At 42.3% G+C, this 15,424-nt stretch overlaps 1 protein-coding gene across 1 annotated transcript in view; it reads left to right on the top strand.

Moving 5' to 3' along the window:
• USH2A (usherin) overlaps nt 1-15,424 on the top strand; it is a 301,382-nt gene that overhangs the window by 31,079 nt on the left and 254,879 nt on the right. Inside the window, exons 9-10 of the mRNA XM_087829032.1 lie at nt 9,545-9,740; nt 10,748-10,878. Coding sequence (XP_087685158.1) covers nt 9,545-9,740; nt 10,748-10,878 — 327 coding nt within the window. The remainder of the gene's footprint in view (nt 1-9,544; nt 9,741-10,747; nt 10,879-15,424) is intronic.

Consider the following 15,424-nt stretch of genomic DNA (forward strand, 5'->3'; position numbering starts at 1 on the left):
ATAATTTAGGCGTCAAACACAGCTTAATGCTTCTTATTTAGACATTAAGTGCCTCTTGAAAATAAAAAAGTTGACTTTTTGTTGCTGTTATTGTCCTGTTTGACATATTTTGATAACTTATGAATTTAGCCGTAAATATAAAAGCAACAAATAGCTTCCACTTTAGCAAAATTTGGCAAATGCAGCTGAAGGGAGAGAAAGTCAATAGACTGTTAAGTTGAGTGATTTCTCAGCCCTGTATTTTCAACAAGGTGTTGAAAATGAAAAATGATTTTATAAAACGTGCATACGCATGGCAATTCTCCTTTTGTTATCATTCAAAGGATTTTAATACGCGTGGGGCTTAATGTACATGGAAAAGTTGCCTTGCCACAGTTTGGAAATATACTCATTCGAGCGCTTTTCACACTGTCCCATCCTTTTAGAAGAATGTTTTAGGATAAGCCATTCATTTCCTCTTGGAACCAGTGCTCTTTTTAAAGATCTGGACGTAATCCAGAAAGAATGTCTTCAATTTCACAGCATTATGCCAGCCATTAATAATATTGCTCAATAAACAGGGCTTTTGTGAATTACTTTACAGCCATTTGGCACAAGCAGGGAAACGTAAGCCTTGAGAATGTGCCAGTTCCCGGCGATTGGCAGGCCTGCGAGGAAGGGATTTCAGCCCAAGTGGGAATGAGTGGCGCTGGGAGAAGGCGGTGGGACTGTGGACCCAAAAGCAAGTTCACGGACAGAGCCGGTCTAGGGAATGTTCTGCATGAAGCCTTCTTTACCTGTTTATAAAGTTGATGTCGCAAACTGGTGGTCACAGGTGGGGACAGTGTTTAAACAGATTTTTGGTTTAATTTTCAAGAAGAGAATTCACTTCTGTCTGTCTCTCTCTCAATCTGTGGCTTCTCTTGATCAGAAAATAGTCTCCCACTATGTCCACGATCCCCCATGGCGACAACTGGCTAACTCAGGGTAACTGGTTCCCCTTTAGAGCAGGAGCTCTGTTCAGTTTTGGCAGCCCTTTCCCTACGACCCTTAGCTTTATATCGGGGTGGCCTCAGTTATGTCAACAGCCTGGCCTTCAGAGGCATTGGAGTCTGTGCACTTTTAAAAGCAAAACTTAGTAATAGCTTGAAGCTTATACTAGTAACCAGAACACATGGTTACTTATTCTGAGAATAGTAACCAACTGTGTGTTTCATAGCCCCATTGGTATATCCCATGTCTTCCATCATTCATAAAATTAAAAAAAACCAAAAAACTAACAAGTACCCCAAAACAAGTCAAAAAATTCTTATTACCTCTGATCCTGAGATAAACCTCAAGCCACACATACTTTTTTTTAGGACTTTACTCAAGGCCTTGATTTTAATGTGAGATGCACACCATATACAATAATGGCATGTTTCATGAATAGAGAATAATTTTAGAGTATTGGCTGGTGCCATTTTAGGATTAATTTAGAACAAAACAAATTCCAAAAGACTAGATACTGTTTAGTAACTTTCAAGCAAAGTTGGATGTTTCCAGGTAGAATTCAGTATGACATGGTATTGAACTTGGATGAATCATTTGATAGGAACCATACGCTCCTTTTATATGATTAAATTAAATTTCTGGATGACACATGATCACTGTTTCTTGTATACATCTATTATAAACTTTAAGTACATTTTTATATTGAGATAATTGCAAATTCATAGCCAGTTGTGAGAAATAATGCAAAAGAGATTTTTCTTGTGTCTCTTTCCCAATTTGACCCATGGTAGCATCTTATAAAACTACTTTGTAAACCAACTTTCCTGAAGCATGATTTGCATACGGTAAGATGCACCTATTGAAAATGTGTAGTTTGGTGAGTTTTGGCCAATGTATAGTCTTGTGTAACCACCATCCTAAACAAGACATAGAATGCCCCCCTTTCCCCAGACATCCTCCTGTACCCCTTCCCTGCCAGTGCTTCCTTCCCCTCAACCCTCAGTCCAGGGGAACCACAGGTTTTCCATCACTATAGCTAGTTACAAGATTTCATACCATGGGGTTATTCAATATGTATTCTGCTGGTACATAAGCTTCTAAATCCCTCCCCTCTACTTCCCTTGCTCTTTTTTAGATCATTTCATAACTAGTTGTGCTAGTAGCTTTATTGCACTATAGTACCTATGATCCACCCGCTCAGAAAGTCCATTATAACTATCAGAAAGTATGTGTTAAGCTCATAGATACAGACCACAGCCTAGGAAATGGAAGCGTGGGTGTGTATTGTGTATGTCAACTAGTGTGGGTGCATATCGACAATATACCTGTTCTTTTAACTAGTACTTTCCTTACCTATTCTGAGAGTTCAGGTGTTGATAGACTCTAACTTTAAGAAGGGTGTTTCAGTTGAAACTGCATCGGTAGGATTTTTCATTTTCTTTTAAGAGCTACATTCACCTTTCAGAGGCCCTAAGCCAAGAATGATGCAATGACCGGTACCTCAGCCAAGCACTGGCACTTCGCTGGCTACTTAGCGATTCTTTCATCATTTCGTGACATCATTACCTGCAAGGCTGGCCAAGCGCTCACAGAGCAATTTATTAGTAACCGTGAATACTTCTCTTATTCTTTGGCTCTGATTTGTGACCCTTTTATAGCATTTATCATGGCTTTTATGAATTAACTACAATCAAACTATCAATATGCATCTTTGTTAGTATTATAAATGGCAGAGCCAGCTTAAAACATTTTATCTAATAAGCCTGCCTACCATTCAATAATTTGATGGTGGAACGTCACAGGCTACAATGCTTACTATGTAAATGAATGTTTCCTGTTATTTTAAAGACTATGGTCCTTTAGAGCACGAGTCTAAAAGTGTGAGTCATCGTGACTAACTCGTGTCAGGTTTTACTACACATCGAGTTTTGCCACTTGTGTTTTCTCTTTGCTCGCAGATTTTACTCTCAATGTACTTCATTTTATGTTACAATTTGTGTAATACTGATGAATTCATTTTATGAACTATCATTCAGGCAGTTCATATTATAGATTCTACATTAGATGGACATTTAGTGAGTCAAGGTCAAGCATTTCATTTACTCTCTGACACATGGTGATATTATTAATCTTTGGAAAAACACTTGCACTAGTAATTTCCCTGAGATAGATATGTGCATAAATGCATTTAAAATGTAAGTTAAAAACACAAAAGAGAGGTTAAGAGCATGGGGATATATTGAGAAAGATTTATAGAAGGAACAAATAGAATTTATGAAAATAGAAAAACAATAATGAAAAACCATATTTAAAGGGATAAAGGTAAAGAATTTTCCAGAGTTGAGGAATGACATTGTTCTTTGGAATTCTGCATAGACTGAGAAAAAACACATACATACATAGGTAAGATATAACAATTCTTCTGATCACCAAAGACCAAGAGTAGATCCTAAAAGTAGCCAGAGAGAGAGAAAAAGCCAAATGATTAATAGACACAAAATTTTAAGATATAGTGACTTTAGATTTCTCAAGTCACAAGGGAAGGCGGAAGACAGTGAAATATTACCTTTTAAGTTCAGAAAGAAAGTAACCAACACACCTAGAATATTTTGTGTAGCTAGACTATCAGTAAAAACAAAAAATACCTAAGAATAAATGTCACCAAAGAGGTGAAAGACCGGTATTCAGAAAACTTCAAGACATTAAAGAAAGAAATTAAAGAAGATACAAATAGAAGGATATATACACCATCCTCATGGGTTGGAAGGACTGATATTGTTAAAATATCCTTACTATCTAAAGCAATATAAAGATTCAGTGCAACCCCTGTTAAATACCAATGGCATTCTCTCAGAACTAGAACATTAATCCTAAAATTTATATGGACACCCCCCCCAAAAAATAGGCAAAGAAACCTTGAGAAAGAACCAGGTGGGAGGTATCACATTCCCATATTTCAAATTATACTACAAATCTGCAGTGCAGGAGCAGCAGCTCAGAAAGCACCAGGGACATGTGGGGTGGAGCTAAATCGAGGCGCTTCATGGGGGTGGCTCTCTCCCGGGACAGAAGCACTAGCAGGCGCTTTCAGAATTAGAGAAGGAGATTCCAGGGCCCATCATTTCAGTGGTTCTGTCTCATTCAACCTCTAGGCGTAGCTGGTCTGCAGTCACAAGCCATCCTGTCTATGTGCTGAAAACTACATAGACTGACAGTTATATGTCTCTGTAGACAACGTGTGAAACCGAAGCCCAAATAATTCAACTCACAGTCTCTATGTTTTTCCAAATACAGATTTTTTTTCACGTTATTAAAATGTGTTTTATTGGGCGTTTTTCCAACCTTCCATTGTGCTTGGCCCGTAGAGGTCCCGACAAGGCATTGCATGAACTAGAAAGTTTCTAGAAGTAGCCACGACATAGGATAGCCGAAGCGTCAGACAGGCTGCGTGTGATCGGTAGGTCAGTGTTCATGGTCACTACTGTCACCAATATCGGGTCGGCATTGTCCCGGTAGTATCAGTAGTTATTTAATTTACGCTTATCAATTCCAGCGCCTAGAGAGCAGGTTAAGTACATATTTCCTGTGGACACTTTAATCGCATGAGAATTTCTCACCAGGGGAAGGATAATTGCTGAGAGAGGAATCTGTCACTGAGGGGTAAGTGCAGGAGCATTTCTGTCTTCTCAATGGGGAAGCCTGGTAATTGTTTTGCATTTGCTAATTGAGGTGACACAGTCACCCACAGGTAACAACCTGCAGGAGAATATTGCACTTACCTTCAAATCTTTAATGCTACTGTTCAATTACACACCAGACACACGAAGGGACAGCCCCCCAGCCTGTCATAAATGCAAACAGTCTATTAGGTCACTCATCCAGGCATTCATCACACGTGCATTGATCACCTATCATGGGCAGAGCGCTGAGTAATTTTCTGTCTGGATTCTCTTTGCTGTTGGAAGTTTTACTTCCACTTCCCTCCCCCCTCTGCACCCCCCCCCATCTGTCATTGATCATAAATTATCTAGTTTGTCTAACGATGGCTTTGTGATTGGAGCCATTGGGCCACGTGGGGAAACGTGCATGGGAAGAAATAGTTCCATGAGCGCAGTGGGGTATTTATGTCTGTAGAGATGACTTGTCCACCTAGCGCAGGAAAGAAATTGCGCTAAGACGGCACCATTTGAATAACAAGGGAACTGCTGCCTCCGAAGGCAGGAGGAAGCTCTGGACTGTGAGCGGAGCCTGAGGACAATGGTGATCCTTAGAGATTTAGGTTCTCGAGGTTTCCAACCTCCTGGTCTGGCAGCTCCTGATGAGAAAGGAGCGATTTGCAGACTTTCCTAAGATCCCTAATTCATTTAGGCCCCTGGGGGACCGTGGAACAAAGGGCCTTTTTTAGCTCAGTAGGTCATACTGTAGTGATCTCTAAAAAGTAAGCATTTTGTAATCTCACTGTGAAACAGATCGCTGTCTCTCTCCCTTCCTCTCTCTGAAATCAGTTTTTAAAAAAGCATTACTTTTTTTGGAGGAACAACCGTAAGTTACCTTTCTCCTGTAGTCAGGTGGATGAGACCTCTTTTTAAAAAAAAACAAATTATTGAATGTATTGGGATGACATTGGTTAATAAGATTCTACAGGCTTCAGGTGTACAGTTTCTATAATATATCGTCACTACCCACGTTCAGCCTCCTTCCATCACCATTTACACTCCCTGTGCCCTCTCCTACCTCCTGCCACCTGCCCTTTCCCTCAGGTCATCACCATCCTGTAGTCTGGGTCTATGAGTTGTTGTTTTGGGCTTAATCCCTTCACTTTTTCACCCAGCCCTTCCCCCCTCCCCTCTGACAGCTGCCAGTCTGTTCTCAGCATCTATGAGTCTGTTTCTATTTTGTTTGTGAGTTTATTTTGTTCATTAGATTCCACACATAAGTGAAATGATATGGTCCCTGCCTTTCTCTGACTGGCTGGTTTTATTTGTGACGGCGCGGATGGACCTGGAGAGTGTTCTGCTAAAGTTTCATTAATTTTGTAATCAAATAATAGACTACAAAGCATTCCTTCCCTTTTGCAGTCTTTGTAAACTATGAAAATGATAATAACAGCATCATGCTTAAGATCAAAAGCAAAGATATGTCACTGCGTCATTTAGGTCTGTACGCATTAAGTCAAATTTCATAACAAATTTAGTCTGTCATCCCTCAAAATCCTTGCTTCTGTATATTAATCTCATTGTTTGAATTTTTTTATCTTTTAAAAATCATACTCTGTTTACTGGTAATGCATAAACCCTCAGCCTACATTTTGCCCCAAGAGAAAATTATTTTCTCCGTAGTATCTTACTGATCTGTATATACTTTAAAACAAACATTTTGATTTTCTTAGTTTTCTTAGTGAAATGCTACATACAAATGATGCAGTTGATGTATAGTTTTCTTATAATCACCCTTGCAGTTCTATTTTATTTGCCCTCGGCTTTTAACACGTTAGTAATAAATGTACACCGTAGAAAAACTAAAGTCATAAAAAGTCAAAGTCATCTGTAACTCCAGCACCCGTAGGTAATCTCGGCAAACACTCTTTAGTTAATATCCTTTCAGATCTTTTATTATTGTTATTCTACGTAAATCTATACCATCTCTATCTTAAAGTTGTAGCTCCATTTCCGTATCCGTAGATGAATCTACCTTTATCTGGAAAACAGGATTACACTCTACATATCGATTTCACTTGGTTTTTAAATTCCAGCTACATTATGGATATCTCTACATTTATATTAACATATATTTGTATGATATTCAAACCATTCCCTTTGGGGCATTCAACTTGTACTGTTATAAAAAATCTTAGATGTCAACAAACTAGATAAACGTAGAAGAAATGGATAGATTTTTAGAAACACACAACTTATCAACTCTCTGGGCTGAGATAGCCACCTCCCTTCTCCTCTCCGCTAACACTATTAATACCTAGACCTCGCTCCTATCATACATGCGTCTTCTGGAAAATGCAAGTTATTGACTTTTTACACTTTTTGTGTCACCCACACAGTAGGAGCTTAATAGACACTTGCTAAGCTGTTAACAGAAAAAGTCCCATGCAATGGAGACATTAATATTCAAAGAAGTCACTGTCGAGGAAATTTAAGAGAGGGGTCACAGAGGGAGCAATTACTACACGGGGTGATGTTTATGCAGAGACTTCAGAATTGGCTGTTCTTAGATGACTTGCGATAAAACAATTCCAAATAGAAAAATGAAACTCAGTTTCTAGAAGAAAAACCTCCCAGTCATTAGAATATTATCAACGATGGGTCTTAACGTGGGGGGATTGACCTCTGCAAGTTTTCTCTCGCCATCAATCATTTGTAAGTCAAATTTATTTTACGTAATCAAAAGCTAGAGATTGGGCATAGGATTGAAGTCAGATACGTTAGTTTAATTACTGGTGCTTCCACTAATTGTGAAAAGTAACATGAGATGTGTACTATCTATGTGCCCGGAGCTATAGTAAGCATTTGAAATGGGTTATTTTATTGAATCTCCTAGGCTTCGGGTCATATAGTTTCCCATATCTAATTTCTGTTCCTCGATGTGCTGTCTCTGTGTTCTTAGATAATTAATTCTATCCCATTAAGCCTGTTTTTCTCCTAAGTTACATGGGGGTAATAATACCTGGCTCGCAGGGTTATTGTAAAGACCACGTACTTAGCAGGGTGTCTGTCCCTTGCTGAACCCTCAGAAGACATCGCCGCCTACTTATTACTAGATTAGCGACTGGGTAATAAAGAGGTTCATATGAACAACGTCACTCAGCAGCAGATCCCCGAGGCCACTTCACCTCTGCGAAGCTCAGTCTCTTCAGCTCTAAAAAGAAAACAACTTAATCCAGGGTCTTAATTATTATTTTTTTGACTCTAAATAATCTAAAGATAGGTGATAACATGTCAATAATGCCCAACAGAAAGCCTGGCACATAATCCACGTTCCAAATCTGGAAATTACAAGGTCGGGGAGAGGGACTGGGGGAGGGGGGAGCCCAACACAGGTGTTGGCCTTCAGTTCAAGGGACACCAGCGGTTTATCAGGCTGCTCCCATGCAATCTATTATTTATAACCATTAATAACCAATTCTGCGATCATAGGCGCACGGGTCCAGGGTCTGATCTAGAGGATACGGCCGATAGAGTGGAGCAAGGAGCCGTTTGTGATCAAAGTTCATTTCTGGTTAATGTTGATCCAATGTCGCTACAGCTGCCGAGGCGGAGGCCCTAGCCAACACTTACTTCCTGGGGGCCATCAGGTATCATTAGGATGCACGTCTTGTAGCCCCAAGTTGGGGGACAGATAGGTTCCAGTTGGGCAAATGGGAGACAAGAGGCAGACTCACTCCCTGACTTCCTGGCTGTGAGGGAGAGACACGGGCTCATCAGATTCTCTCCCCCGGGCCCATTAGCCATGCAATTAATCTCATTCCCAATTTTTATAAAAGTCCTGTTCCATGGCAAAACTTGGGCCAAATGCAAAATTTTGCCCAAAGCCTATTTTTTTTTTTTTTTTTTTTACTGCATTTCCAAGTATTCTTATTGATGCCCTTGCTCATCAGAGGGTGCTATGATGCTGGTTTTGTATTTCGAGTTACACTTTCCTGCATGAAAGTTGGTGGGAGTGATGACATGGAAACCGCGGTCCTGTCACACCGATTACAGATGCAGTTTGTCTTCTGCGAAGCAACTGCTGGCTGTTTGCGTTTGGGACGGCGCCTACCTGAGCCGGAGGCGCGGACCCAGCCAAAGCTTGCCTTTGATATTTGCGGGAAGACAACATTTTTGTTCGCTTTATGCTTGTGATCGAAAAAACTGAAAACTCTTTTAAGATGTTATCCTTATTGGGACCCCAAAAGCCGTTATAAAAGAGACATGGCAAGCCCAGCCGGTGTGGCTCAGCGGTTGAGCATCGACCTAGGATCCAGGAGATCATGGTTCGTTCAATTCCCATTCAGGGCACAAGCCCGTGTTGCGGGCTCGATCCCCAGCAGGGGGCCTGCAGGAGGCAGCCGATCCATGACCCTCTCATCATTGATGTTTCTCTCTCTCTGCCCCTCTCCTTTCTGGACTAACTACTATATCAATGCTCCAAAGACAAAGTCCTGACTTTTGTTTTTAAACATATCTTTATTGATTTCAGAGAGAGGAGGGGAGAGGGAGAGATGGAAACACCAATGATGAGAGTCATTGCCTCTTGCATGCCCCCTGCTGGGGATTGAGCCCCCTACCCTGGCCTGTGCCCTGACCGGGAATCCAATGAACCGTGATCTCCCGGATCCTAGGCCAACGCTCAACCGCTGAGCCACACTGGCCGGGCAAGTCCTGACTTTTTAAATTTCTACAATAGAAGAGAATTCGCCACTGACATCATGGAGTGGTTTGGGAACTACCAAGCGGTGAGAACAGTTGCTGGCTTTTCACTGTGATGATATTCTGTCTAGTCAAAGGGCCCGATCTGTAAATTAAAAAAATAGCCACGGCCGTGTGTGGACTTGCTGTTCTGAGATGACCTGTCGTTCCAGTGTGAGCGTTGCCTGCCCCTCTACAACGACAAGCCCTTCCGCCCGGGCGACCCAGCGCACGCCTTCGCCTGCAGGCCCTGTCGGTGCAATGGCCACGCGAGAAGCTGCCACTACGACAGCTCCGTGGACCCCGCTCCCGCCGAGCACCTTGCAGGGGGCGGGGGGGTCTGCGACGGCTGCGAGCACAACACCACAGGTAACGAAACCCTTCTCAGCTCTTAGCACGGTGCTTGGGGCATGGAAATCACCCCGTCCGTGTCCATGCAGTGGCAAATAAAGGGGCTATTTCTAGACTGGAGATCAGAAATTGAGAGTCATCAGCATATGTACGTGGACATAGTCTATAAATACTAAGAACCCATTTAATTTTAAGACCATAGCCAATATCCATCAGGATGTGAATTTTCACTGATTATTTTTATAGTCTTCTAATATTGGGCCAACTAGAGCAGTATTTGAGGAAGATGCATGTTTAAAGGGGAAGTTGATTGCCTTGTTATATTTCAATAGTTCTATATAGTATTTATATTTACTTTAGAAACCGCCTGTAGGTTAGGGGTGTGTGTGTGTGTGTATTAGTAAATTGCAAGCTATAGGAATTACCTGATATTTCTAAAATGTCAGACTATTCTAATATTTAATATGAATTTATTTGTTATGCCTAAATATAATAAATTTCTATTGATATTTGCAATGAAAAATCATAGCCATAAGCACTAACGGAAGCATTTGCATTAACTGTGATGAATTATATTAAGAGCAGTCTCTTATTTTACCAGGTTTAGTTCTGGAAAATATTTCTAGCACTACATACATAGTCTCTTCTGACTGGACCACCATCCTCCACTGTGCAGACGGAAATCCCTCATATTCCATTTAGACTAAGTGTCCGGCCCTAGAAGTCAAGTTTTAAGTTTAGAGAGAAACTCTTTTCAAATGGCCGGGCCCCTCCAAAGGCCAGCTTTTTGGAGGTGTGGCGTTTACAGCAGATGGGAGTTTAATGAAGTAAAACACAGTTTGTAACAGGTTCATTGTTTCATATGCTCCGGATCACTACATTGGCAGGTAGAGATGAAAGGTGCATTAAAACGGACGTCCCGAAAATTATAGAATCCCCTCCAAGGAATACAGTCTTTAATTCTGAATTATGCAGCCGATCTTAATGAACTGGAAGTCACCAGGCATCACCTTTCCCCGCCGCAGGAAGGAACTGTGAGCTGTGTAAGGATTACTTTTTCCGGCCAGTCGGGGCCGATCCTTCAGCCGTAGACGTGTGCAAGCCCTGCGACTGTGACCCAGTTGGCACCAGGAACGGGAGCCTCCTGTGCGACCGGGTGAGTTCTCAGGAGCGAAGGTGAAGCATCGCTCCCTTTTCAAAAGCTCATTGGGCCCTGGCCGGGTAGGATGCCAAGGTTGTGGGTTTGATCCCCGGTCAGGGCACACTCGTTAGAAGGATAGACCATGAGGAGCATTAATGCGTGTGTGGAGGTGACTGGTATCCCCAGAGCCAGCTGGGGGAGTGTAAAATGTGTACCCACTTTTACAGGCAGAAAACAGTCCTGCGTTCAACAGCTACCATATGACTCAGTTCTTTCACTTCTAGGTATATATGTAGATGAAATGAAAATATATATCTTCACACCACCTTACTCCTGAACACCCATAGCTCCTTTATTCGTAATAGTAAAAATGCAGGAGAACCCCGTGTCAGCCAGCTGAGGAGTGGATAAATGAAATGTAGCCTATCCACCCGATGGAGTATTATCCAACAGTGAGGAAAAAAAGGAAATAATAGCATATTTGAACGTGTACTTTGGTGTCAGGAGTGGGAGTAGGGGAAGGGAACAGAGAAAGCTTTTCTTAGATGCCTCTATATGTCCATATTTTCTATGTGCAAAATTAATAGTTTGAAAATGGGAAAACAAGACATACTTTAAAATGTTAACATTTTTTCCATTGATTTAAAAACATTTTAAACCGTTTTCTAATTGCTCTTTTGGTCGTTTTTATAGCAGAAATAAATAGGATTTTCATGAACTCCGATATGTAGCCAGAGAGAGCTACAAATAGGAATCTGAATGCAGATGAAATGACAGAGGCGTTTCACGAATTTAACGCCTCCACGTTGTTCATCTCAAAATCACATTCACGTTCTACCTTAATTTTTATGATTTCCTCACGCTCCAAGTGCAGACACAAAGTGTATGACACCAAGATTATTATTACAGGTGAAAACACAGTGTCAAGTCCACCTTGCCTAAATAATCCTACAAAAGGCCTCTAAAGATGTTTATTGTTTTCTGCGGGATCACAACACATGCTAAAAAAAAGGTGTCAACGCTGTCAGCGTTACAATCTGTAAAACTGAACTCAAGGACATTTCTAAAATTCACTCAATCACAGTCCTTAATAATATTAGGGAGCACACAAGAATATCAGGCAGTTGTTCAAGCCTCATTTTGCTATAATAACTTAGGATCCGAGCCAGCCCCAAATGGCCCGAGCGAGTGTGTCGTGCTCTCCGGGTTCTGGAAGGGAGCTTCCGTTGGGCAGTTGTCACTTGACCCTCAGTCCAATCCCATAAGATATGGCGCGTTCGCCTTTTTCTTGCGTTAGAAGTGCTGTAATGTTTCCTCCCGCCAATGCCAGGATCTTGAGGCTGGCGTGAAGTAATGCTCTGAGTCACTACAGCCTAAAAATACGGATGCCAAAGTCAAGACACATAGAGCATCTAAAGCACAAAAATAATGTTACTATTAGTAGGAGAGTAGAAAATAGAGCAGAGTTATTATTATTGAGGAGTCCTTCATATAGAGTCCTTTGTCCCTAGGGCTACCATGGATGAGTTTTGGGGCATCCAGATAGACTTTAAATTTTTTTTTATTTTTTTATTGTTGATGCTATTACGGATGTCCCACATCTTTTCCCCCACTGGCCTCCCTCCATCCAGACGCCCTCCCCACCTCAGGCCTTCACCAAGTTATTGTCTGTGTCCATGGGCTCTGCATCGATGCATACATGTTCTTTGGTTAATCTAAATTTTATGTAAGAGTGTTTCCATGTATTTACTCGTTTATTTGTTTATGTATCTCAGAGGGGAGGGCTTTGAGTGCCTTCATCAGATCTATCTAAAAATCAAATGGTTTTCTAAGTTTTACACACCACTGAGCCTCTGTTACATCACAGTGGAATTGTACCCTAAGCTGTGTTCTCAAAATTAGAGGGTTTAATCTAAGCCACTTCCTTTAAAAAAAATGGAAAGAAAAAACAATAAGGGAACCTGAAAGTTGGCTGAACACTGAAAATATAGTTGTAATTATGTAAAAGAAAGAAGAATGGTTGATTGCAGTGCTCAATAAAACATCAATAGACTGCTGCAGCGGAGCCAGAACAGAGAGGAATGGTTAGGAGGCATTAAAAAATAGATTAATAAGGCCGAAGACCAGGGCTTGAAATGAATTAGGGGAAATGGAAAAGCATCAGTGAAGGCAGGAGTCCCAGGTCGGGCCCATAAGGAATTAGGACCCTACTCATGAAAATTGATTGTTCCGCCACAGTGATAATTTTTGAGAAAATACATTAGAAAATGGAGCAGAATACACTTCCTCTGCATAATGCCCTGTTCCCTGCAGTTCACCTAAGCTTGTTCATCTGCTCAAAACTGAGTATTTGTCATCAGTTACTGCAACATGTCCAGAAGTCGCCATGTGAATTTTTGCAGAAAATACATCGCCTCACCTTTTGTGTTAGCCAGATATTAGAGCGTAGAGATGGAAACAGTGTACAGGTTCCTTTGGCCTGCGAGGGGCTCGACCCTGAATAGTGTGGTGCGTGGATATTGGCCAGGAGTGTGGGGATGGCGAAGGATCTGAACGGTGGGGAGTTTAGCTGCAGCTTAAAGAAAGCCGGGAAGAGTCGGGCCTAAGTCACACGGTCTCTCACTCAGAGACTTAAGGAGAGATGGGTGGTGACATTGCTCTTGGCAAGCTTGGTAATGACTGAGCCGCCTGAGACTGTAGAGGCCCAGCTGCGAAGCATAAGAACAAAGGTGCTGGTGCGTCAATTGGAAAAGAGGAAACCACTTTCCATCTGAGCTTGACAGAAAGGCTCATACTGACGAGTTATCCAAGAACCAGGGTGGTGACAGACTCCTGGAGGTAAGGTGGACGGAGCTGTGACCGAGCTGAGGTTCCCAGGCTCAGTCTAAGTTGAGTTCCACACGTTTGGACACATCTGGCATCTCCTTTGGCATGAGTTCATCCCAAGGACCAGGGTATACAAACTTGGACAGGTGATAATACCTCAGGAGCTTAAGGCTAAATTCAGCAGGGACCGTAGCATTGGCAGGGACGTTAGGTAGTAACCAGATGCTGATTTAACTCATAGGTGTAAAATAATATAAGATGAGGCCCATTGCATCGCTACTAATAGTAGTCAGGATAAGTTAAACAGATGTAACAAACAGACCCCCAAATGTCTAGTGGCCCAATCAACACTGGAGTTAATTTTCTGTTTCTATAACCCCTCCAACGCAGCTGTTTCCAGTTGCCCAGTGGTTTTCCTCCATGTGACAGTTCATCTCAGACGAACATCTTCTCTTAATAATATTTGGAATGCATATTTTCACTGGTCCAGTAAAGTAACTCTGTAGTAAGCAGGCATCCTCCTGTGTAAGTTCACAGCAACTTTAATTCTTTTTAACCCAAATCAAACAAACAAAAAGATAGTTAAACCCAAAGAGTTAACTCTCCTGAAAGCGTATTTCTATACAACAGTAACTATAGATACAGAAAATGCATTTATTCACGCTGGACGTATTCTCAGAACTCTACTGTGAGACCCTTCATTCTGATAAAGTCCGAGCATCATCTTGTTAATAAGCACTGTATTAATTCTGCAGCAAATGACAATAAAGACCACATACCGTATTGGTTGTGCCATTCAGGTGACATTTACAAAACGCTGTAGTTGAACATGGTGACATCTATTACATGCATGTCTTATGAGTTATAGCTAATGATCTCTGAGCAAAATAGACCTAAACCAGGGGGAAAAGGGGGGGGGGTTGGAGAGGGGATGAAGCCATATGAAGTGATCCCCTTTGAGACGTAGCACTGTAATTGTAACCACTGCTGGGAACAGCCCGTGTAGGGAACCCCTTTATACTCCTTGCATCTTGACCACTTGGGAGACTGAGCAAGAATGTGTCCCGTCCCGTCTGAGCTTGCTCCAGAATGTTTCCTTTCTGCGTGCTCCTAGAGATGCCAGTGGGCAAGTTGGGGCGGCAGCTTCTCGGAAATGCCCTCTGGGGGGGGGGGCTGTAGAGACCCCGCAGCCTGACAGATGACAGGCGCCCTAGGATGGCAAAGACAAGACACCTCGGGCTCCCACCAAGGAGCAGCTTCTCCTCCTGGGTGAATATTTCCCACAGCCGAGCAAGATGATAAACCAGCGGAATCACAATCACTGCGACGGACACAAGCAGGGCCAGGTCCCTTCCTCGCCCGGCCTTCTCCAAGGCGTGGCATTTGTGTGGCAGAACCCGCCGCCCACTTGTTTGTCCATTTTTGAAGTGGAACGAGTACCTTCCGAAGGTAGCCTGTTAGGTCAATGTGGCCTTTTCTCCTCGAGAGAGGCAGAGCCTAAGGAAAGACATCATCGTATCCGCCCCAGAAATAGGGAGACAGGCCCAGGGCCACATCTTGGGGCTGAGCGGGCTCCTGGCAGGGAGGCCGTGCTGTAGGGAGGCAGAAGGTCACGGTCAGACAGGCAGGCAGGTGACACATAAGTGTGTATGTGTCTTTCCGTAGAAGCCCCAGGAATGCCGCAAATGAGCAATTTCACAAAGGCTCTTTTATTAAAAAATTGTTAAGACCAGTT

This window comes from Miniopterus natalensis, chromosome 21, assembly GCF_054644295.1.
Source record: "Miniopterus natalensis isolate mMinNat1 chromosome 21, mMinNat1.hap1, whole genome shotgun sequence".
Classification (NCBI taxonomy): domain Eukaryota; kingdom Metazoa; phylum Chordata; class Mammalia; order Chiroptera; family Miniopteridae; genus Miniopterus; species Miniopterus natalensis.